This window comes from Pseudochaenichthys georgianus, chromosome 13 (genome assembly GCF_902827115.2).
Source record: "Pseudochaenichthys georgianus chromosome 13, fPseGeo1.2, whole genome shotgun sequence".
Classification (NCBI taxonomy): domain Eukaryota; kingdom Metazoa; phylum Chordata; class Actinopteri; order Perciformes; family Channichthyidae; genus Pseudochaenichthys; species Pseudochaenichthys georgianus.
Genome location: NC_047515.1, coordinates 42,342,587 through 42,367,029, shown reverse-complemented (window position 1 = coordinate 42,367,029; position 24,443 = coordinate 42,342,587). Strand labels below are relative to the sequence as shown.

Here is a 24,443-nt window from a genome sequence, read left to right as displayed (position 1 = left end):
CGCTAAGCTAAAAGTGGCTAATGTTGGGCTATAAAGGAACTACAGCACGGTCACATGACTTCACGTCACCACTGCTAAGCTAAAGGTGGCTAATGTTGGGCTATAAAGGAACTACAGCACGGTCACATGACTTCACGTCACCACTGCTAAGCTAAAGGTGGCTAATGTTGGGCTATAAAGGAACTACAGCACGGTCACATGACTTCACGTCACCACCGCTAAGCTAAAGGTGGCTAATGTTGGGCTATAAAGGAACTACAGCACGGTCACATGACTTCACGTCACCACCGCTAAGCTAAAGGCGGCTAATGTTCACTGTCATGACATTTAATAGTCTTACTTAGCCACTTGTTAGCATCTGCTGTATTTGAATTCAACAGTGGGGTGTATTACTGGGCATATTTTATGTCGGAAAACAAAAAGTACAAATATTTTTAGCTTGTGTTCCGCAGACCTTTATCTCTGACATCTAACCGTAGACCTGGAACCCAGTAATGCTAAAATGCTGACTCATTCCTGCACCCCTCTTTTGCGCAGCGTCTTGATTCTTATCCTCTTGTGTTCAGACTGGGCCTGGCGTACGCCGGCTCCAACAGAGAGGACGTTCTGTCTCTGCTCCTCCCCGTCATGGGAGACTCCAAATCCAGCATGGAGGTACGGATGTGTGATTTATTCCAAGGAGATTTCTCAATCCATGGCACTTTTTTTTTTGAAGTTTAGAAACAGTTTAAAGTGTGTGTTCTTAATCTCCAGGTGGTTGGAGTGACAGCGATTGCGTGCGGGATGATCGCAGTGGGATCCTGTAACGGAGACGTGACCTCCACCATCGTGCAGACCATCATGGAGAAGAGCGAGACCGAGCTGAAGGACACGTACGCTCGCTGGCTGCCTTTAGGCCTGGGACTCAACCACCTGGGTAAGCATGGGCAGGACTCACAATTACGAACTACACAAAAACGTCAATCAAAACGGTGTTGGAGAGCTGCAGTGGCAAAGCATTAAAATACAACTAAGCTATGAGGTGAAGGAGGGGAACATGTGAAAGTGCTGTTTTCAGCCAATATATGAAGATTTCTTGCTTTTTTCTATTTAAAGTGGACCTATAATATAGTGTAGGACTTTACCTACATAAGGCATATTTACTTTATATTTTTCAAAATACCAAACAGATCATGCATTTTAGCCATTCCTCATTTCGCTCAATTTAACACGGTCTTTGCACGGGCTGATTCTGTGAGAACAGCACCACCTACAGGCCTGGCATATGTACTACAGCGTCTCCAGCGCTTTCGAACGGCAATGTCCGTGGCTGTCTCCTCCTGATTGGTGGAGTTGGCCCAATAGCCGTAGCGCCACTTCTGTGACGTCAGAGAAGTGTTCAAATCTGGATCAGTCTGGATCAGATCCGTTGCAGCCCCTTTTTAAGAGATTTGGGTACGGAGGAAAAGAGAGGGTTGTGTTTTCTGACAATTGGTGAGTTCCCTGGAACACCGGGGAGACGTACAAAGGTGCATTTTGCATGATAGGTCCCCTTTAATATTATAGTTACTAACATAATAAATGACCAGATATTGTTCAAAGCGGTGTTGGATAGCTTAACGACTAAGCTAATGTTGTGTTTTTCTGTGTTCCCTAGGTAAAGGAGAGGCGATTGAGACGACCCTGGCAGCTCTGCAGGTCGTCCCCGAACCTTTCCGCAGCTTTGCCAACACACTAGTGGATATCTGTGCATATGCAGGTACTGTCTTCAATCATTCATTCCCGTCTGTAAAAGCCGACCATATGCAGCTGTACCTTTGCAACTTTGGGATATCCATCTAGAAAAGTTGTAATGTTAAGAGAGCGAGCCAAACACTTCAGGGTCATCTGGAGAGAAAGTTGAACGTCTCAACTTTCTGCTTCAACTCTGTCAAATAGCATCTTTGAGCATCCTACTGGTCGTTCACAGACTCATCACTCAAACGGTTTTCACTGTGATATCCTTCCTCTCAGGATCTGGTAACGTGCTGAAGGTGCAGCAGCTGCTCCACATCTGCAGTGAGCACTATGAAGCCAAGGAGAAGGAGAAGGAGGAGAAGGAGAAGGAGGACAAGAAGGATAAGAAGGACAAAGACAAGAAGGAGACAGCAGCTGACATGGGCTCCCACCAGGTAAAGCTATTACAATGATTATCAACCGTTTGACTACATCCTCCTTCAACCGCTCTGTAGGGATGGGCGCCGAGCCCCGGTGTTAAAGACCGTGGTGCCGTAAAGCTCCGACGTTATCGGTACTGTAGACATTTAAAACATGTGTCATGTGTATTATTGCTACATAAACATTATATTGCAGTCTTAGTGTCGCCAACTCCGTTTCTAATACGCAAGAAGACTACAAAAGGCCACCAGTTCAAGTCCCGGCAAGACCAAGTGCTGCCGAGGTGTCCCTGAGCAAGGCATCGTTCCCTACACTGCTCCCCGGGCGCCGTTCAAAATGGCAGCCCACTGCTCCTAACACAGGATGGGTCGAATGCAGAGAAACAATTTCCCCACGAGGGATTAATAAAAGTCCATCTTTATCGATAAGCGGTATCGATAAAAAGTAGTAGTACCGTTAAAACCTTAAAGAATACCCATCCCTACCGCAGAGGGCAACTTATATTTTTTCAGAAATATTACACCAGATATATTATCAAAAGGTTGCTAAAAAAATATTTAAGTATTATAAAGTACATTTGAACTGTGGCTATGTATGCATATATTATTATGTACACTTATTTACTTTTGTTCGGCTTTAGGATGGCGATAATTGGATGACCCTTTTAGTTTTCACTTCATCCAGCGCTGTAAATTGCATGAAATTATGAGCTGTTTTAATTTTGTTGTAATAAAGACAAGACGATGTCATGGATGCTTTTAGAATAGAATAGATCTTTATCGTCATCATACAAAGTACAGTGACATTTCTTTGGCAACTCTCACTGCAGTAAAACAGACACAAATAAATAACACTTACAGTCTATAAACGTTGTCTAAGTGTCGTGTTTTTCTAACTGTGTTCATCAAGGGTTTTAGTAACCGAAGGACGCAAGTCAAATGGCCATCAATATATTTCTAAATGGTGCCGTCTTTGAGGGCGGAGGCGTGTTTATGAATGTGCTCTTTTAAGATGTTGCATGTTTTCCTCTCAGGGTGTAGCGGTGCTCGGTATCGCTCTGATCGCAATGGGAGAGGAGATCGGATCAGAAATGGCCCTACGAACATTCGGACATCTGGTCAGTAAAAAAACTGCTCTGTTTTGTATCCTCGTTATATTTTTGTTGAACCCTAAAAGGACTTCTGCAGCACCATAAATAGTTCACTAATAGTTACTGTTCTTACTCGTCCGCATACTTAATCTTACTCTGATATCCTGGAAGGAATACCGATGATTTTTGGAGATTTTGAGAAGAAGTCTGAATTTTTTTTTTTTGGTGATTTTGAGAAAAAGTCAGAATTTTTAGGTGATTTTGAGAAAATGTCAGAATTTTTTGGTGATTTTGAGAAAATGTCAGAATTTTTAGGTGATTTTGAGAAAATGTCAGAATTTTTAGGTGATTTGAGAAAAAGTCAGAATTTTTAGGTGATTTTGAGAAAAAGTCTGAATTTTTAGGTGATTTTGAGAAAAAGTCAGAATTTTTAGGTGATTTTGAGAAAATGTCAGAATTTTTAGGTGATTTGAGAAAAAGTCAGAATTTTTTGGTGATTTTGAGAAAAAGTCAGAATTTTTAGGTGATTTTGAGAAAAGTTAGAATTTTTAGGTGATTTTGAGAAAAGTCAGAATTTTTTGGTGATTTTGAGAAAAGTCAGAATTTTTTTGGTGATTTTGAGTAGATGTCAGATTTTAAGAAAAAAACTCAAGCCAATGATGAGTGACTAACATTTTTAAGTATTCAGAAATAGTCAGAATTTTAAGATTTTTTGAAAAAAATCTGAATTTTGAGAAAAAGTCAACATTTTGAGATTTTTGAGAAAAAGACAGAATTTGAGAAATTCAATTTTTTTTAGAGATTTTGAGAAAAAGTCAATTTTTGGAGATTTTGAGAAAAAGTCAGAATTTTTGGAGATTTTGAGAAAGTCAAAAAAAAAATGAAAGGATTTTCTGAAAAAAGGCACCAAATGCTCTGCATGTGGACACTGCTCAGGAACTAGCTGATGCTCTGTATGTGGACACTGCTCAGGAACTAGCTGATGCTCTGCATGTGATGACTACTTCCATTCTGGAGAGGATCAGAAACACATGGATCCTGATGTCGAAGCTCAAGCCGGGGACCAGGGATATCTTTCTAACATCTCTCATTTCTCTGTTTGTATCCTCAGCTGCGTTACGGAGAGCCCACCCTCAGGCGGGCGGTCCCTCTCGCCCTGGCTCTCATTTCCGTGTCCAACCCCCGTCTGAACATCTTGGACACCCTCAGCAAGTTTTCCCACGACGCCGACCCCGAGGTGTCGCACAACTCCATCTTTGCCATGGGCATGGTGGGCAGCGGTGAGTCTCCTCACACACATCCCATAGAAAAATGTTTAATATATGTGTGTGTGTGTGTGTGTGTGTGTGTGTGTGTGTGTGTGTGTGTGTGTGTGTGCAACAATACTGAACACTTGGAAGTGTCAGATACTTAGATTATAAGGGCTTATGTTATATTCTCAGTAGTGTCATGATTTGCACATAAGCTTAATTCGTGTTTTGCTGTTTTATAGGGTCTTATTGTTCTATTAATGGAAACCACTGCATGGTGAGAACTTGTTATATCATGAGGTGGAAATATCATAACGTACTTTCCACTTGCCCGCTCGGGCCACTAAAAATATTGCTTTAAAAAAAAAATATGGTCCTGTGCATATCGTTGACTTTTTTACGATACCGATACCACTGAACGATACCGATACTCAACGATACATATCGTGATACTTTGAAAATGTATCATCCCACAATTACTCCCATGAAGCGCTTTACGGTATAGTTCACATGTCAAATGAATATTAGGGTGCGTTCACACCTAATAGTCCGCTCTCTGGTGCGCACCAGACGACAGTTTGTTACATGGTTTCATTTTTCAGAAGGTTCGGTTTGCGTTCACACGGGCAAAACTCAAACGGACTATAAACTTTAAACACAAGTCATGTGCTCGATTCTGATTGGTCAATTCAAAACACGTGACACGTTTTTAATCCAGAACAGAGAGACCGCTGTCAAGGATTTATTGACCGTTGTTAAGGACGCTCACATCTGCACAAAGAAGTCCGTTCGATGTAACTGTATACAGTTTGGCTGAAACTAACTGACAAGACAAGAACGACAAGAAAACAGCGGAGAAGTAACGGGCAGAAACCCTCCTTTTTACGCAGCGGTCCAGACATAGACATCAAACGGCGACACATATTCAGTTGCCAGTTACTTTGGCATCAGGGCAGGGATATCTAGATACTTCCCAAGGTTTGACATCATGAATTGTGCTACTTTTAAAGCAAGCAACGATTTTTTTCAAATCTGTAATCAAAAAGCTGCTCAAAAACGCTATCGAAGCAGTTCCTGCCGTTGCTACGTTAGTTCAAACAGTAACAACGGACTATCTTTCTTAGCGGATGCATGTACATTTAAATACATACAACTATTTTTTAAATCAATAAAATCATTTTCGAAATCCACAAAAGCATTTCAATTAATATCGGGAGTCATGTCGTTACTTTGTTGAGAATGTGGCCGTGTGTAATAAGCGGGATAATGTGCAGCATTATCCATGAGAGACGTTCTGCAGAGGAGGGGCGTTTCACCGACGACAGGTGTTCTAACTTTTATGTAGCTGACGGAGAATTTTTACTTTACACGACACTGTTCAACACTTAATTCTGCTTTACTCTTTAACTAAACAACCGCGGATGTCTTGAAAGACTCTTTCGCTAAAGATTTTTTGAAGATATCCGCGTTCTTGTGACACGTACATACTGCGCTTCCTATGTTTTGGTGCGGACTGCGTTCACACCAGCGATGAACCGCTCCAGAGTTCGCAAGCAAGCGCTCCGAGACCACCTATTTTAGCGGACCAGAGTCCGGTTGTTTAGTTCACTTCAGAGGTCTCGGACTGCATTCACACCGACCCAAATGAACCGCACCAAGCGGCTAAACGCACCAGGGTTCGATTCAACCGGACGATACAAGGCAGGTGTGAACGCACCCTTAAATTCAATTGTGGGACTTCTTGGACCTTTCAGTACTAAACAAACAAAAATATGAAGAAACCCGATTATGGAATATCTTTTATAACACATCAGGTGTGCCGCGTGAACAGCACATCTTGTCAATGCAAACAGACCGTTATCGCACCGTTATAATTAATGTTAAACCTGAGATTCCACTAGAGAACAAATACATAATAGAAAGGCCATGAGATCTCGGCATTGCACAAACAAACAAATCTCATCTTTAAAATCAACATCTGCCTTCACTGAGAGAAAACATCACAGTTCATTTGTGGGACTTTTACCTTTCTAGTATTGAAAAACAATGAAAAATACATACACCGAAGCCGGTGCAAGGCGCACGATCTGATTGGCTGGCGGATGTCACCAATATGGTGCAGCCCACACTCCACAGTGACTCGTTTGTGGAGTTTCACTTTGAAATTGACATCGTAATTTGACGGTTTGGGCCCGAGTTTAAGGATATTACGGCTCACTATAATTAAAATAAAATAAATACATTTTTAAAAGTATCGAAACCGGATCTGATTTCGGTACGGTATACCGTAGCCACCAGTAACCGGTATTTCGGGGATACCAGTATGCATCCCTAGTCCTGTGGTATTGGTATTTTGACAAGTAATTTTGTTAAATTGTTTAGTTTCAACAAAGCGTTTCGTGAGGCGGTTGTTGGATGAAAAGCAAACGTCTGTGTTTGCTGCGGAGAGTGACGGGGAGTACGAGAAGAAGAGGGAGAGAAAGTTTCAGCCAGCTTGATCGATGGAGTTGGCTTCAATATGATGCCAATTAGGGCTGCAACAAACGACTAATTTGATAATCGATTAATGAAACGATTAATCGACTATTCGGACTATTATGCCTTACACAATTTCTCAAACGCTCTTATTTAGCCATCAGAACAGCTGAAACTTTAACAAACTAAATAACTCAGTTTCCTCTAATCCTAACCCACGTTTGTATAATGCAGTTAGCTCCGTGTGTTGCTGCTAGCATACAGAACACCTGACGTGGAAACGTTACAGAGCTGCTAGAGAGACAGTGGAACCCGGTGCATTCCTCCGTCTGGATCTGGAGCACTTTTGATAAATGTTTAGACAAATTGCTCGTGTTACCGCCCTGACATGATAAACTCTTATTCCACTTTAGGCAACGAGCATTCTCCACATCGAGACGGGTAAAGTTTAACAACACCTCGGAGCGCGTTCTTTCCGCCACCTCCGCGGTGTGTTGCTGTATGTAGCAGCTGTGTGTGTGTTGCTGCATGTAGCAGCCGCGTGTGTAAACTGCCCCGCCCCCTCGCACACAGACGGGAGAGAGATCTCGTCTGATCGAAAATACATCATAGACGCATTTGTTTCTTTTTGCATATTAGAAAGGAGTTGGCGACACTAAGACTGCGATATAATGCTTTTGTATCAATAATACATGACATATATTTTTTAAATGTCCCCAGTACCGATAAAAAGGCCGATAACGTTGGAGCTTAACGGCGCGTAAAACACATGACGTCACCAACTAATCGACGGCTGAATTAGTTGGCAACTGATTTGGTCATCGATTTTAATCGATTAAGTCGATTAGTTGTTGCACCCCTCATGCCAATATAAACGAGGTGTTTTGTCGGCTCTGTAGATCAATGCCGACCTATTGACAAGTGAGTGAAGAGTAGAAAATATAAAGGCATGGAATGAAGGTTCTAATCTATTACATGGCCATTCCATGTCGAACTCCTGATGACAGGAAGGCAGAAAGCGCATTATACAAATAATATACTCATAATAGCAGACATTTTTTAACAATGACCACAATATAATCATTTTAATAAACCAAATATGAACAATTGAGGAAAATGAGGAAGAACTGATGATTAAAATGTTGTAGTAATGTAGTTTGTGCATAAATCACTATGGCAACACATGTGTTCATTTTCTTCTTCATCAGTAGATCTGTTGGACGACTGCTCCGGGGGGGGGGGGGGGGGCCCGTGATGATAACATCCCACTGGCCCGGAGAAACACATTATTGCTCTATCCGACCCAAGTGAAGTTTTTTGCTGGAAATGTATAATACACTGAACACGTGGAAGTGTGTCGTCGTGTTCGAAGATGCTCAACGTCGCCCGTTCTTAAAGTGGCTCGAGTGTCGACTTCCTTAACGAGCTTTACTTTGTTCCATGTCCTCAGGCACAAATAACGCCCGTCTGGCCGCCATGCTGCGGCAGCTGGCTCAGTATCACGCCAAAGACCCAAACAACCTCTTCATGGTTCGACTGGCTCAGGTGGGTGGAGTCACACACACACACACACACACACACACACACACACACACACACACACACACACACACACACACACACACACACACACACACACACAGGGAGTTGTCTTTGGGTAGTGTTTGTATGAGCTCAGGTCGGTGAAGACACACTTAACACACTCACACACTCACACACACACACACACACACACACACACACACACACACACACACACACACACACACACATAGGGAGTTGTCTTTGGGTAGTGTTTGTATGAGCTCAGGTCGGTGAAGACACACTTAACACACTCACACACTCACACGCACTCACACTCACACGCACACACACATGTCTTTTGGTAGATGTGGTTGTATGAGCTCAGGTCGGTGAAGACACAAAACACACCCTTAACACACACACACACACACACACACACACACACACACACACACACCGTGATCTCTACTTAGATGTGTGTGTTCTGCTCTGGCTCCTCAGGGTCTGACTCACCTGGGTAAAGGCACTCTGACTCTGTGTCCGTACCACAGCGACCGGCAGCTCATGAGTCAGGTCGCCGTGGCCGGGCTGCTCACCGTGCTCGTCTCCTTCCTCGACGTCAAGAACAGTGAGTCCTTTCTCCTCCCGGTGCCTTTTCCACTGGCATGACATCGATGCTAAGATGTGTTATTTATTACGAAAGACATCAACTGTGTGACATTTCCTTAATACAAAGAAATGCATTTAATACACACGTAGTCCTAATGATAAATGCCATTTCATTAATAGTTATAGGAATTAAAATAAAATGTTAAATAATTCTAAAAAAAAATTATATAATTTTTTTTAACTTTTAGTTTCATTTCAGTTTTAGCAGCTAAAACAAACATATTTGCTAGTTTATATGTTTAAAATAAATATGAAAGAGACGAGACGGGGGGGATTGGGTTAGAAATGTGTGTTTGGAAGGTGGGGATGCTGGCATGACTCAAAAGGGGTGGAGAAATGTTTTGATTGCTTCGCTGTATTAGCTCAGTAAGGGCGGGACTCCACCTTTTAAACATCTCAGAGATTATGTTATATCTTCCATCTGACAGATTACCAACTCCTTCCTATTGTGTCTGTCATAATGTCTCAACCAAAGCTTGTTTTCCCTCTGTGTTAATATCCCCAAACGAACATATTCACAGATACTGATATGACTCAAAAGGTGTGGAGAAATGTTGATTGTTTCACTGTATTAGCATTTCCACGGCACGGCTTAGTACGGTACAGTTAGGCCTTGGTAGGCCAGGCTCACTTTATGCTGCGTTTCCATTCCAGTTTAGTAGCTGGGGCAGTAACTATAGTAACGCAGTGTAGGCGGAGCCGTGATGTCATCTTCAATGAGAACCACAAAACCAACATCAGCCGTTAGCTCTTAGCCCTCAGAGCTCACAGCTCCTCATATCTGTTCAGAAACTAGACAGAAGTGAAACCAGTCCAAACCACAGACTGCCTGTGTCATGGAGAATACAGTCGCTGGTTTATTTATATCTGGAGGCCGTTGCTGTGAGTGTGGACGGTCGGAGCATATATAACGTTAGCTTAGCCGATCTCCATTCAGAAAACACGCATTTTAAAGGGTTGTTCGCCTGCCGTCTGTCTGCAGACTTGTCAAAGCATTAATTCATGGTTTTACTAACCGGTATCAGTGTGTTGTTGCTTCGGCATCAGTTTGAAACGTGTATTACAATTAAATCACGCACAAATATGTTCATCTTGTTGTAGTTGTAGCCACTCACGTCACTAGTTTATTATACTCAGCCCGGTTGTTGGCCCGGAAAGAACCTCGATTTTGGAGAGCCAGAAAAACTGTGAAAAGGTACCCGTTAGCCGGAACCACGGCGAGTGGAAACGCAACCAAAAACAGGCGGGGTTTGGCACGGCACGCTTAAACCGCGCTGTAGTGGAAATGCGCCATTAGAGATGTTTCTTCCATTGGACAGATTACCCTCGCCTTCCTATTGTGTCCGTTTCGTAATGTCTCTCCACAGCTTGATTTCCCTCCGTGTTGATATTCTCCCCTCTGTTGTTGTGTGTCGCAGTAATCCTGGGGAAGTCTCACTACATTCTGTACGGCCTGGTTGCAGCCATGCAGCCTCGCATGCTGGTCACCTTCGACGAGGAGCTGCGGCCGCTGCCCGTTTCCGTCAGAGTCGGACAGGTAACGCCTCGGAGCATCTGTGTACTCACTCTGAAAGAAATGTGTTTTGCTGTACAAACTTGAATCACTCTTACTGGGAATGTATTGGCTTTTATTGTTGAGAGATAGATGCACACAAATGGAATATACACTTATGATTGAGTTAACGGAGTAATTGTGACCGAGAAAAGTTGATTTGATGTCTGAGGAATCACTTTATTCAAATGGAGGATTTCTGACATCCCGAAGTACGTCCAAACGTTTCACCAGAAGCTTGAGGAAAGTTGATTCCTCATTTTAAAACATGCACACGATGAATCGCTTCATTCAGATAAAGGATTTTGACATCCAAAATGTAAAAGACAGAACGTTAAAAGCTCAGTTTCAACATTTTAATTGATGCTTGAAATGACAAAATAAGATATTTCGCTGAAGTTATAAAACATTTCAGGAACTAAACATTCAATAATTCTGGACAACTCCCTGTTTAACATGTTTTTTTATGCTTCCTTTATCTTAATATTTCTTATCTCCCCGTCTCCAGGCTGTGGATGTGGTGGGTCAGGCGGGTAAACCCAAAGCCATCACAGGCTTCCAGACCCACACCACCCCGGTGCTTCTGGCCCATGGAGAGAGGGCGGAGCTGGCCACAGAGGAGTATCTCCCCGTCACCCCCATCCTGGAGGGCTTCGTTATCCTCCGCAAGAACCCCAACTATGAAACCTAGACGCCCCGTAAAAAAAAAAAAGCCCAAATCTCTCTCGCCTGTTCCTCTGTAAGGGAAGCCCTCCATGGCTCTTAGCAGTTGTTATCGACATGTTTACTGTTTTGCTGAAAAGATTTAAGGGTGGGTTTTCCCTTTCGTTATCACTATAGCCCACCGTTAGCACATTAAAAAACATGCATAGTGGGGGTCTGGTTAGCCGGATTAAGGAGGGAAAGTTTCCTCATCGCCCTAATTCTGATCCACCACCCTCATGTATATGTTAGTAAATTAATAACAACTGCCAAGTCATCATCAACCCCCCCTTCCTCTACCGATACCCTCAGTCATCTTTTGTAATTAGAGCATTTAAAAGTATGTATTCACCGTTTTGCTTCTGTTTTTATTTTTATTTTGTTTCGGTTTTTGTTACAGTACTGTAAAAGGTTTGAATCAAAAATAATAAAAAACTTGAGACTCAGGTCGTGGAAGTGTGATGGCTGTGTTTTATATCGTGCATTAAAGGTGTGGTAGGTAATTCATATCAGAAACACTTGTTATATTCCATGGAATGCTCTTAACATCCCGATAGCAATGAATACATTAAATGCTTTGACAATAAATACATAAATAAATATCATCAGTGGAAGCCGTGGCGCTGTGAAAAGCTCGACCAATCATCTGAGCCGGCTAAAGTAGCTGGATGGCCTACCTGCCTGTCAGCCTTCCATCGGGGCACAGACTGATCTCGTGCCCTCATTGGTCATGTGCGCGTTCGTGTGTGTTGGAGGCGGGGCTCTGTGAGGAAGTCTGGAGGAAGGGGCAGATTTTTTTCCGGTTGCAAACTTTCAAATTCTAGCGCAATCGAGCTGGTTTCTCCATTCTTACCTAGCCTACCTTTTTAAAGTGCGTCTCTGGTTAATTATCATTCACTCAAACCAACAAGTGCTCTCATTCAAGAAGCTGCAGTGTGTCCAAGAGGAGGAGCTGATCAGTGACTATCGGTGTCACATATTGTTCATACAAATACACAAAAGAAAAGTATTTAGTTCATAGTATCAGGTAGGTTTATCACCAGGTAGGTTTTGACACATACGAGGAATTTGACTTGATGTCGTGGTGCATACAAAACAGAATTAAAAACACGGGTAGAGACCTAGAAACATATTACACATATCACATTACACTACATGACGCTTTTATCCAAAGCGACTTACATACTCAATGCTGTGGCACGAACCCGAACACCTACGCACAACCCACTGCGCCACCCCCCCCCCCCCCCCCCCCCCCCCCCCCCACATAACAGTATTTACATTCAAATTGAATAACCAGGAATACAAATCGGCAGTAATACAAAATATTGTTGTACATTGTGAACATATATTCTACACATATTGGCTGTTTTATGTTCTAATTCGAGATGTTAATATTGCATAATTGTTTATTTTCTACTCTTCATTTCTAGTTATGTTCCATACTTTGTTTTTCATGCCGCTGCAATTAACACATTTCCCAATTTGCGACTGAAAATATTTTAAACACAATGCAAATACTTTTTATATTGCCCATATATATTCACAGTAAAAGTATGGAAGTAGCCTACATGTAAATTACTAATACAAAACAGAATTAAACGAGTGTATATATAATAAACATTTCTACTATTTTAAGGACATTTACGTTTCTTAGGCACCATTTAATTAAAAAAAATACTTCTCCAAGTGTAAGCCGAATAAATATATATTTTGGGTGATTTAAAGGTCAAATGCAAAGCTTCCAAATATGCTACATTTTTATAGAAATGTTGTTTTTAAGACTGCCTGTATTTTTTTTATTGTAAAATCAACAAAAACAAAATGTCTTATAGATATTCTGAACCAGCTAATAAGAAAAAAACCGAATAAAAGACGATCAAAAAACAGTCAATACATTAAAAATATGAAATACATAAGTTGTAAATAAACAAAAGGGCCATGGCTTTTACGGGAAGCTCATAAATATTCCCAACAATAGATGATATTTAATTAAGATGTACTTTTGGCAGCAAATTACACTTTACAAAAACTGTAAAATAATACAAATACTAATACAAGACAGAATTAAAGTACAAGTACCTCACTTGTACTTAATTACTTAGAGTTAGAGTTTTTCTATGTAATGCTACTTCATACTTCTACTCCACTACAGTTCAGAGGTAAATCGTGTACTTTTACTCCACTACATGTATTTAATACCTTTAGTTACTTATGTTAGAGATCTGGATGAATGATGTGAAATATAATTAAGTGTTAAATCAGACTGTAGTTCCACCTGGAGTAAATCCACCAGCTACCCTGCAGTCTACAAAGTACTTCAGACTAGCTGCACCTCCACCAGCTACCCTGCAGTCTACAAAGTACTTCAGACTAGCTGCACCTTCACCAGCTTTGAGAACACTTTCATGATCAATCATTATAAAACATATCATATATAATATTCTGAAATGGTCCAATCTGCACAATGACTACTTTTACTGTCTTTCACTATATTTTGATGAGAATACTTTTCTACTTTCACTTGAGGAACATTTTGAATGCAGGACTTTTACTGTAACAGAGTATTCCTACACTCTGGTACTTCTACTTTAATTCAAGTACAAGATCTGAGTACTTCTACTTTCACTCAAGTACAAGATCTGAGTACTTCTACCTGTACTCAAGTACAAGATCTGAGTACTTCTACTTTTATCCAAGTACAAGATCTGAGTACTTCTACTTTTACTCAAGATCTGACTACTTCTACTTTTACTCAAGTACAATATCTGAGTACTTCTACTTTTACCCAAGTACAAGATCTGAGTACTTCTACTTTTACTCAAGATCTGAGTACTTATACTTTTACTCAAGTACAATATCTGAGTACTTATACTTTTACCCAAGTACAAGATCTGAGTACTTCTTCCACCGCTGTTTATTTATTTGTAAATAAAAAAATAAAGGTATCACGTCACGGGAACCTACCGGAAGTACCCGCTACCGGCTTCCGGGGAGATTTTCCGTCCGTCCGGCTCTGCGGACTCAAGGAGAGAAAAGGTAAAGCGACGATTCCCAGCCAAATTCTACATTAACACGCTTAAATATCCCACTAAAATTCAAGTCGCTGGTAAAAAAACACCCTGGGAGGTCAGTCACATGTACGTTTCACCTTTTATTCCGGAGAAACAGCTCCATAGGGTGACTTTCTTCACTGGTTTTCTGCTGTGTTTTCAGGGATTAGCCTGTTAGCATAGCATCACATGCTAAAACGACGTGGGTGTTCTTTCTTCACTTTAGCTAACAGGCTAGCGAGCTAATGCTACGAAACACAGACACGATGGAGTGTATTCTTATCAAGTGTCTAGGAAACGTGTGTATTGTGTGTGCTTTGTTCCGTGTGACAAAAGACCGGTGGATTGTCGCATCACGGTGTTGTTGTTTTTGCCGGTTAAGGTGCTTTATGCTGCTAGCTAGCCGACAGTTTGCTAACTAGCTAGCTTGGCAGTTGTAGGTTAAATCAGTTCGTGTGTCGTAGTTTCTTATAACCGAAAGTGATGGAGTTCGTTTTTTTTTAGACTTTAAACACAGCCTAGCTGCTTGTGTATATATATTGTGGTTGTAAAACAAATGCATACCGATAACTAGAAACCTTGTGTGCCATGTGCATATTTGTATTTTCATGGTAATGTCTGCTTTTCTTGTTTATTAGTGCATGCCTTTTAATTTAGTTTACCTGCTATACCACCTTTGCTTTAATACTGTTAATATCCCCGCCGTGGGACCAATACAGGACATCTGATTAATTATGATGGCTATGTAATGATGGTACTAGCAGTCTGACACAATACGTCTTAAAGGGGGAAATATATCAATACCACAGTATATTTCTGCTCCTAAGCCAAACGCACGTTAAGTTACTCCTCTCGGATAATAAGAAAAACATGTGTTGTCAAATATTAAGTGTCAATTTTAAGGAGCTATAAGAGGGTGGATTATTGACAGGTCAGGCGAAGCTACTTGACACATAGGGCCATGCTATATCTGTTGATGTAAGCAGCTTTAATTGAAGCTATGCTACTTGGAAACATGTTCCCAAATCATGGGTATTCCCACCAGGACACCATGTACTGCACGCAGGTTGTGATGTTGCTGTAGATATTTTTGCTGCATGAAACGTAGGTGTCTGACTCATCGTGGTCTTTTACTGTAACATTACTCATTGTCACACGACACCTCGACAGCATTGCCGTCTGTGTGTATACCAATTTAAATGAAGCTTTTTGAGCATACCTCGTTGCTCTTTTGTGAGTAGCATGTCGAGCTAATAACCGGTAGTAGCCAGCCCCCACCCCCTTTAGCTTGGCTAGGTATCCCATTCATTCACACGGTTATCACGTCTCCCTTTTCATCGCCGACTGCTTTACATTGTCCGGTGTTTAGTAGGGTAGTAGGGCTGTTTTTATTGCATGTCAGGGGGTTGTCAGTTGAGGCGTGGCTGGCATGAAGCCGGCGATCTGGGCGTGCATCGCGCCAATAGCAGGAGACACCACGTGGTAAACCCAGATTGGGCCTAGCACAGTTAGCAACGTGGCTAACCGCAGAACATCTTCCACACACACATTTGTAATCGGCTTTTTGGCATGACAGAGCATTACACGAGGCGTGTGTTTATTACAAATGGCATGCAAGTAACTGTCGTAGATTGTGTGTGTGTAGACGTGCAGACACGCCCCTGTGTTATGGACAACGTGTCCTGCGCTGGCGTGTTGCAAATGCATGTTTAGTTTAATGTGGAAGTTGTTTTTTATTACTTTTGTTAGGAGGGCGACATTGCGTGTGTTTTTAAAATGCCGTTTCATCACTTCTCATCCTGCTCTCTGCAGCAGACACGAGACCCTCTCTGAGCATGTGGGGCCAAAATGGATGCAGTCTCATTGGGCCCCACGTCGGCAGATACCCTTACCCACAAATATATATTATTTGTTGTTTGACTTGTTTCAGCACAGGAGAATATACGGCTGTGATGTCCAGAGGTGGACTCGGGTCTAATTACAAGTATTTACATCGGATATACTTTATTGATCACAAATTAGATGTTGTTTCAGTACAGCAGCATGCCCAGAGGCTTTGCACATGTAATATGTAATAGATTAAATATACACAAACAGTAGAAGCATATTAAACATTTTATGGACACCCGTTTTGGGATCATTATATAATTATAATTAAAATATCATGAATAATATATTATATTATTATATTTCAGAATAATTTATACTGCATTATAATTATTCACGTGTTCTCTTTAATGTGGCAGTCGGTAAAGCGGCACGGTTTTTTTTTTTCAACAAGGGAACAATGTGGTTTATCTTAATGTAAAATACTTCGTCAGTGATTTATTGATCTATATTTTGTATTATTATCAATTAAGTTATTTTTAAACATGTAATGCATTAAAATGTGCATTATCTTTCCTCTGATTTGTATGAAATTAGTGGTAAAGTGGATGGAAATACTACTTCAACATAAGTACATATTTGCTCCCTCAACATAAGTACATATTTGCAGTCCAGTGTTATTGTCCATCAACAACATTTTTTTTTTTTTACCATTCATCAGCGCAGGGGAATATCATGCAGTGATCTCAGCATGTTTTAGTTGTGGTTAATGAATGACTCTAATCGCAGGACAAGTGCACGATGATTCAGATCCAGGCTGTCAGGCATAAGGTCACGACTGAGCTTCCTGTTGTGACACTCGAAGGCAGTCTGCTGGACTTGTGTGGGTTTTGGCCCAATGTCCAAAGACCAGACTGTGCTGCTTTGATGACGCGTGTCACCGCACTTAAACCCTTTTATTTCCCTTCGCTTCATCAAGTTGGCATGTCAGACTTGCTGGTGTGCTTGTGACGGACGCTTGGTAATTGGACATTTGATCATGGGAAGTTCGGGAACATCATGTTTGTCCGAAGCAGAGCCACACTGTTTAAGTGCTTTCTTTTTATTTAAGTTATCTAATAAGTGTTGGGGATGGGAACGATTAATCGAAAATATTCAGGTATGAGAATATCAGTTATGAATATTTTTTGTTTGTGGGAGTGATGCCTAAGTTGATTAGATATTATCAAATGGAATAATTCAATGTATACGCCAGTGCCATAGCTAAGTGTGTTAGGTCTAAAGGTGTGTTTTTCTCCGCTCACCGGCCCCTCACAGCGGGCAGAGCTGCAGGTGCTGATCTCTCGCGTCCGGTTATACTTCACTTTATGTCCAGATCCATCAGATCTAGTTAGTTCTAGCCAATGATACGGCTGCTGCCCCTCCCTACTCGCAGACCACGCAGACTCAAACCTCATCTTATGCCCACATTCCAGCTGAGAGGGTATCCTCTCCAGCTGGCCTGACTGTGAATCGCACCCGCCTCTCATGCTTTAGAAAAACTCCTAACGCATTTTAAAAGTCTTTCATACCGACTTCACAATAGCATACGTTCAGTATTTTGCAAACCCGCCTCAAGCCTTGGTTATTTCTGCATCCAGTTGATCCACTTTCGTTCAATTAATTCATTGCGAAACCGGTTTGCAAATGTACACAAACAGTCCTACTAAATGATACTTTGTTAGTTGTAAGCACATCATTAGTAATCCTCGTACTTAACCGTAGTTGCCTATTTATAAAGATGATGTCATTTACAAAGTATCCTGACATCATCTGCTCTCCATTAACTCATGAAACCAGTTACACGTGCACCTTCAGACTGACTTCAGCGGGAAGTAAAGTCGTCATAGTTTTCAGCAAAGCCTGTAATACAAAAGGATATTCCGAGTAAGCAATTATTTAACAACGGGGACTTCAGCGTCTGTTTATTTATCCATCTATTGTATATCGCCTCATATCCCAAATTTGCCTTTAGGGGGCTTTACAACCCGTGCCGTAAACAAAACCCCTGCAGCACTGCATAGGGGGAAACCCCAAGTAATGGACGATATATGGAATTAACCTCAAGGAGATGAAGCGAAGAGGACGGACAGGTGTTGTGTGGACAGAATAAACTATATTAAAACATAGAAACTGATAGTTTTAGCGAACTTAAGGACCGCTGTCTTCCTAAGCAGGTCATGGGAGGACATGCAGGGGATGATGCAACATCTGTAGGAGCATGTTTCTCCAGCAGTGAATCTCTCCGCAGTGCTGCGTGTCAAACCAGCTCAAATAACGAAACTGTGTGATGATGGGGTGTAGCCAAACCAACACACTCCTAAAACACAGATTCCTGCACAAACTCAATCCTAGCTAAGGGCGATGCTGCGGGGTTACAATCACAACAAGGGCCAAACATACAATATCTGATTATATTGTTTCATGTCTCATTCGGTCTTCTCGCGTATGATTTAGGGCTATATCCGAATATCCGTTCGTTGGAGTACTATTCGGATTTCGTTATTTTTTCTAATTTATTGAACTCTCCAATATCAACGTGAGAGCGTGTGCCTCTTCGGGGGGTGCTAACACTTAACCATAAACGTTATCGTTTACTTTCCCCGTCTTTATATGTAGATATGACTTTTTCTCCGTTAATCTCCGTCACGTTGTTTCCATAGCAACAACAACTTCCTGTCAACAGCGCTACCTCTCCTTCAAAATAAAAGCATGTCCATACAAAATAGAAAGCCAAGCCAAATTACACTTAAGACGTATACAACTGCAACGGAAGTAACACACAATGCGATATCCCCCCCTCCGCGCGGAACGAATATTCACTGCTGATTACTACCGAATATCCGGAGCCCGAAAAATGGTATTCAGGACAGCCCTAGTACGATTAAGTCCACTTGATTACATACACAAAAAAGTCCTCTCAAACGTTGCTTATTTGGCATTTAGTCGAGCAAAAGCAGGCTAGCTTTCAGTCAACTAACAACAACATGATACAACAAGTTAGTGCTGATCAATATATCAATATAATATCGGTATTGAGATATGAGACTACATGTTGTCTTACATTTTGTATATTGTAATACATGTCTTTGAAGGCTGCATAACAGTAAAGTGGAGTCATTTTCTTATCCGCGATGTCACATCACTGGGGATTATTCATCGGAAAGCTTATTTTGTGAAAAGACACCAAAACATCCGCAAAACTGATGACGTGTTGTTTGTTCGGAGATAATCTGCAGACGTCTCCCTGCAGTCTAAGTGATGGGTTCAATAGGATCACACATTAGCCATCGAGGCATGTTTTTCTTCCTTGTAAATTACTTTATTAATCCTGTTTGAGTGAGATGTGAATATGGTTGCTTTCAATATGACGATCAGTTTTTAGGGAATAAAATACTTGTTAGTGGTTAAATGCATAACCAGTCTGTTGCTTTATTAGTAGAGTAGATCCTCCTCATTTGAAAAGGACCGTCAGGCGGCCGTCAGACTTTTCGGTTAAAAAAATAACTCGATCAATGACGAAACATTTTCTGTTGATCAACCTGTGAACGGGGATAACAACCATTTATGCTGTGTGATTTCCTCTTCAGTGAACACACAGACTCAGCATGACTCAGGCTTTTTACTGTGTGTGTGTGTGTGTGTGTGTGTGTGTGTGTGTGGCTAGCTATAAATAAATACCAAATGTGTCACTACTGCCAACCGTAGACTGATATTTGATGTGGAATTATGCGATAAAACCCGAGTTTCCGCCCTTTCTGTAAAAACTGGCACCATGTTTGTTTCTTAAATTAATTTAATACGTTGTCGTGGTATTGTTGTCAGTGGATGGATCGTATATCGGCACACGCAATAAACACAATTATACTCGGTCATAATGGAGTGATGCAGTGGTGTTTATTTTGTAGGCCGACTTGAAAGGTAGCATCTTCCCTTTTCACTTGACAAAAATGATACCTACGCGTATCGTTCAGCCGGATAATCTCCACATATTAACACGACTTTAGGGTGATATCGGAAGTAAAAAGCTAACGTTAAGCTATGAAGAAACTAGCGATCGACCGATATGGCTTTTTCAAGGCCGATGCCGATTATTGGTAATCAAGGAGACCGATAACCGATATTTGGAACCGATATTTGCAGTAAAATCAGAAAATCTTTGTCAAAATGTAGAATAACACAAACTCCAACACAAGTTCTTTGAAATGCATTTAAGCATATATTATGTTTAATTAACTTTTAAACATCTTACAACTGGTTTCCTCTCCGTGTCCTTTTCTTTAGTGCAGCCATCTGCAATGAGTTAGAGAGACACAAGCTGACATGCTTAACCAACAATAATGCTTAATTTATTATATCAAAACAATGCCTGTCTCTCTAGCATGACATCCCAATAAGCTGCTGCAAAATAATAATAATAATAATAATGGGTTCCATTTATAAAGCACTTCATATTTGAATTCAAATCCCGAAGTGCTACAAGTAGTGAGCATGAACAGTATAAATAAACATTACACAACACGGTAGAATTAATCTTAAAAGCAGATATAAACTCTGAGGCGTAGGAGAAGCGACGAACAAACAAGCGCCAGCGTCCTCTCCCGTGGCCTATTGATCCCGAAACTGAGCAAAACACTAGTGCTAGCTAATGTTTTGCAAACTATTAAGAGTGAGGCTATGACAGTAGACCTAACGTTAGTCTCGTAGCCTCACTTCTAATATGTTGCTAAATATTTGCTAAATACATGTTGGCTAGCGAATGAGCTTCACATATCAACCTGAAGAACTGCGAGGCTCCACTCGCAGCCCCCCCCCACCCCCCTCCGCACCACAGTTACTCCGCTGCACGCACCCCCAACTCTGACTGACTTCCCGCCGCCCTGTGTAACTGGGAAACTGATAGAATTGGATCATAAGATCGTGGTGTTTTTGCATCTTCAGCATAGGGGATTGGGATGTTTATTGAACTTCGGTTTAACACATGTGGCTCTGCCACTCAGCGCTGCTGCTTGCCTCTGTCTGCGTTCTTTCGCACCTGCCTGTAATCTGAGAAGGTCCCGCCTCTCTGGCTGGCTCCCGCCCGGAACATCTTCAGTAGTAGCCTATCGGATAGCGCTGTGGGCGGGACATTGCTCGTGTACACAGAGTGGTGACTGCAGCCAGAGAATTTGATTAAAAAAAAGTCCGATACCGATAATCGGTCAAATGCGGAATATCGGCCCCGATAGTCGATAGACCCCTAGAAGAAACTACAGCACGGTCACATGACTTCACGTCACCACCGCTCAGCTAAAGGCGGCTAAAGTTCAGGATGATGACGTTTAGTTGTTGGTTTTATGACAAATATAAGCCTCGGACATTAACCAGTGGGGTGTTTACTGACATACTTTATGTATGTATACGTCTATTATTAACCACAGTTATTGTTCCATAATTCAAACCAAAATCTCATTCACAAAAACCTTTTACATACAGACGAGGAAACGGGAAGTGCTAACATGATGACTCATTTCCAGCTTTTTCAGGACTTATTTTCGGTAATTAAAGTTTCAAAGTCTCAAAAAGCTACAGCTGCCGTCACAAACTGGATGAATGTGAAGTATGTTGTTGAAGGAGGATGAAAGCGTAGTTAAGGAGCACTGTTGGAGTGACTTTGATGGTTATTGGACTCAGGATTCATTCATCTGGATTCCCGCTGTATGAAGAAATTAAAGGACGGCGCGGAAGTGGAAACAATTCACAAAGGGATTAAACTGTTTAAAACACATGCTCAAAGTATGCCGGATTTTGCCGATGTGTTTATATGGATTCAAAAGTCGTAAATAATCTACAAAATGGAGGAGACCGATCTGATCGGAGCAACTGACAAATAATCCAACTGAAACCGGCATGGACAATGGCTATGCTTTAAAAATGCGCTCATCCAGAAAAGCCCGGTTTGGACACTTTACGGGCCGAAGAAACATTTCTATAGAAAGAATTATACATTTCTGTCTTTTTATGCCTTTTAGCTACTAACTTGAATTTTTATTCAAATTAATTAATCAATTATTTTTTATATTTTATTGTAATGTAGAGACAAGGCTTAGTGACAATCATGTATTGCGTTACAAATATATGTAAATAAAATTTAAATCTAAATATGAGATTTGGCCTCAATCATCTGAGGCCTGGGAACCACTGCTCTGGGGGTCAAAAGGCTCCGTGTCGTCCGATATGATGATCTTCCTGATAACGACGAAGCCCTGCCTCTCCCCACCTCTGCTGCTCACTGCTGCAGCTACTGTCAGTAGCTAGTGCTACTGCTACAGGTGTTAGTGCAACATCTACAGCTCCTCTACCACAACCATCAGCAACAAGTGGACATGGAGAACTACATGTTGCTAAATCCACCGCGGAGAATAAACAGAAGGGCAACCATGCTCGGGGGTTCTTCTTCACTGCTTTTGGTGTATTTTGTGGCGGAAGTACAGCGCCACTTACAGGCCCGGCATATGTACTACAGCGGGTCGAACGGTCTCGCGTGGACGGACATGTTTATTGAGCCGATTCCGCGTGGACGGAAGACTTTTTTAATATCGACTTCGGTTAGTATTCGTATCCGTGTAGATGCAGCCTTATTTTTGCTCTGTTTAGAGCAGGGGTGTCAAACTCAATTTCATCACGGGCCACATTCGCATAAAGGTTGCACTCAAAGGGCCGGTTGTAACTATATAAATATATAATATATATATAAAATAATGTATTATATATTACATTATTGCCTCTGAATTGGATTATTATCGGATAGGATAATAACTTAGTAATTAACTACGTCTGAAAGCAGAAGTCCAGGCCAAATAATTGCAAGTCTCTTCAGTGCGCATGTCACAAAACGAGATGCATTGTGGGACATGTAGTTTATGGGCAACCTGCTTCTGTAAAGTGGCATGTAACCGTATAATAAACGTAATATATTCTTTGCAAGCTCTTGCGGGGCCACATAGAATGAAGTCGCGGGCCGGATTTGGCCCCCGGGCCTTGAGTTTGAGACCCCTGGTTTAGAGGTTGTAAAGAAGGAGAATAAAGTAGCTATGAAGGGAGTTACAGGTGTCGGAAAACTATAGTATGAGGTGACGCTGATCTTGTAAGATATATAAGCGAACCGCTTCAACACGTGTATTGCGGTTTATTCACGGCATTCTTTTTGTTATTCTACAGTATTGTTGTTTTATAGTTATTTGTTAATGAACCCAATGTGTGTTCTTTGAAATTGAAAAGGATATCGCATTGTGTGTTTCTTTCGTTGCAGTTGAATATGTCTTAAGTGTAATTTGGCTTCCTATTTATGGACATGCTTTTATTTTGAAGGAGAGGTAGCGCTGTTGACAGGAAGTTGTTGTTGCTATGGAAACAACGTGACGGAGATTAACGGAGAAAAGTAATATCTACATATAAAGACGGAGAAAGTCAACGTTTATGGTTAAGTGTGAGCACCCCCCGAAGAGGCACAAGCTCTCACGTTGATATTGGAGATTTCAATAAATTCAATTTGAAAACAAACGAAATTGAAACCCGAATAGTACTCCAACGAACGAATATTCGGGTACAGCCCTAGCTCCATATGAACTCATCAATAAGTGTTCACTCGGTGTTAATAAAGTTTCTCTCTCTGCTCGTCTCTATAGGAAAAAACGTTCCTCAGTGTAACTGCACTCAGGACCTGAAAAGATTCATAAATGTAAGTATGCAGTATGTATTAATACCATTAAACTTCTGTATATGTATTGTGTCTTAAGTTTGTCTGTCCGAAAGATAAAATAAAAACAGTAAAACGTACGAACATTAGGGAGTGATCAGGACTTCACAGTAAAATCGTACGTTTGTAAAAACGCCTTATTTTCATGAATAAATATCATTGTCTGCGTCTGTTCTCTCCCCAGATTTGTACACAGGTCCACATCTGCCTCCCCATGCAGAACTCCATGAAATGAATAAAGCACCACAGCCTATAACAGGACCCCCCTCCATCCCCCACCCTGCCCCCTCCCCTGGCCTATCACAGGTGAGGAACCCCGCTACCTCACTTCCTGTTCTGACTCTCCTGGCACGTGTTGCTCATTTGAGTGATTAATGATAAGTGTCAG

General features: G+C 41.4%; 2 protein-coding genes across 2 annotated transcripts in view; both read left to right on the top strand.

Annotated features, from left to right (window-relative positions):
* The window catches only part of psmd2 (proteasome 26S subunit ubiquitin receptor, non-ATPase 2), a 30,693-nt gene extending 18,849 nt beyond the window's left edge, over window positions 1-11,844 (top strand). Inside the window, exons 14-23 of the mRNA XM_034097997.2 lie at window positions 567-654; window positions 754-916; window positions 1,637-1,738; window positions 1,993-2,150; window positions 3,170-3,253; window positions 4,338-4,506; window positions 8,402-8,496; window positions 8,977-9,103; window positions 10,563-10,681; window positions 11,205-11,844. Coding sequence (XP_033953888.1) covers window positions 567-654; window positions 754-916; window positions 1,637-1,738; window positions 1,993-2,150; window positions 3,170-3,253; window positions 4,338-4,506; window positions 8,402-8,496; window positions 8,977-9,103; window positions 10,563-10,681; window positions 11,205-11,387 — 1,288 coding nt within the window. The 3' untranslated portion in view covers window positions 11,388-11,844. The remainder of the gene's footprint in view (window positions 1-566; window positions 655-753; window positions 917-1,636; window positions 1,739-1,992; window positions 2,151-3,169; window positions 3,254-4,337; window positions 4,507-8,401; window positions 8,497-8,976; window positions 9,104-10,562; window positions 10,682-11,204) is intronic.
* Window positions 11,845-14,386: 2,542 nt separating this feature from the next.
* Window positions 14,387-24,443, top strand: part of LOC117457465 (eukaryotic translation initiation factor 4 gamma 1-like) — an 80,744-nt gene continuing 70,687 nt past the window's right edge. The window contains 3 exon segments of the mRNA XM_071205226.1: window positions 14,387-14,437; window positions 23,985-24,037; window positions 24,240-24,361. Of these exon segments, the coding sequence (XP_071061327.1) occupies window positions 24,287-24,361 (75 nt within the window). The 5' untranslated portion in view covers window positions 14,387-14,437; window positions 23,985-24,037; window positions 24,240-24,286.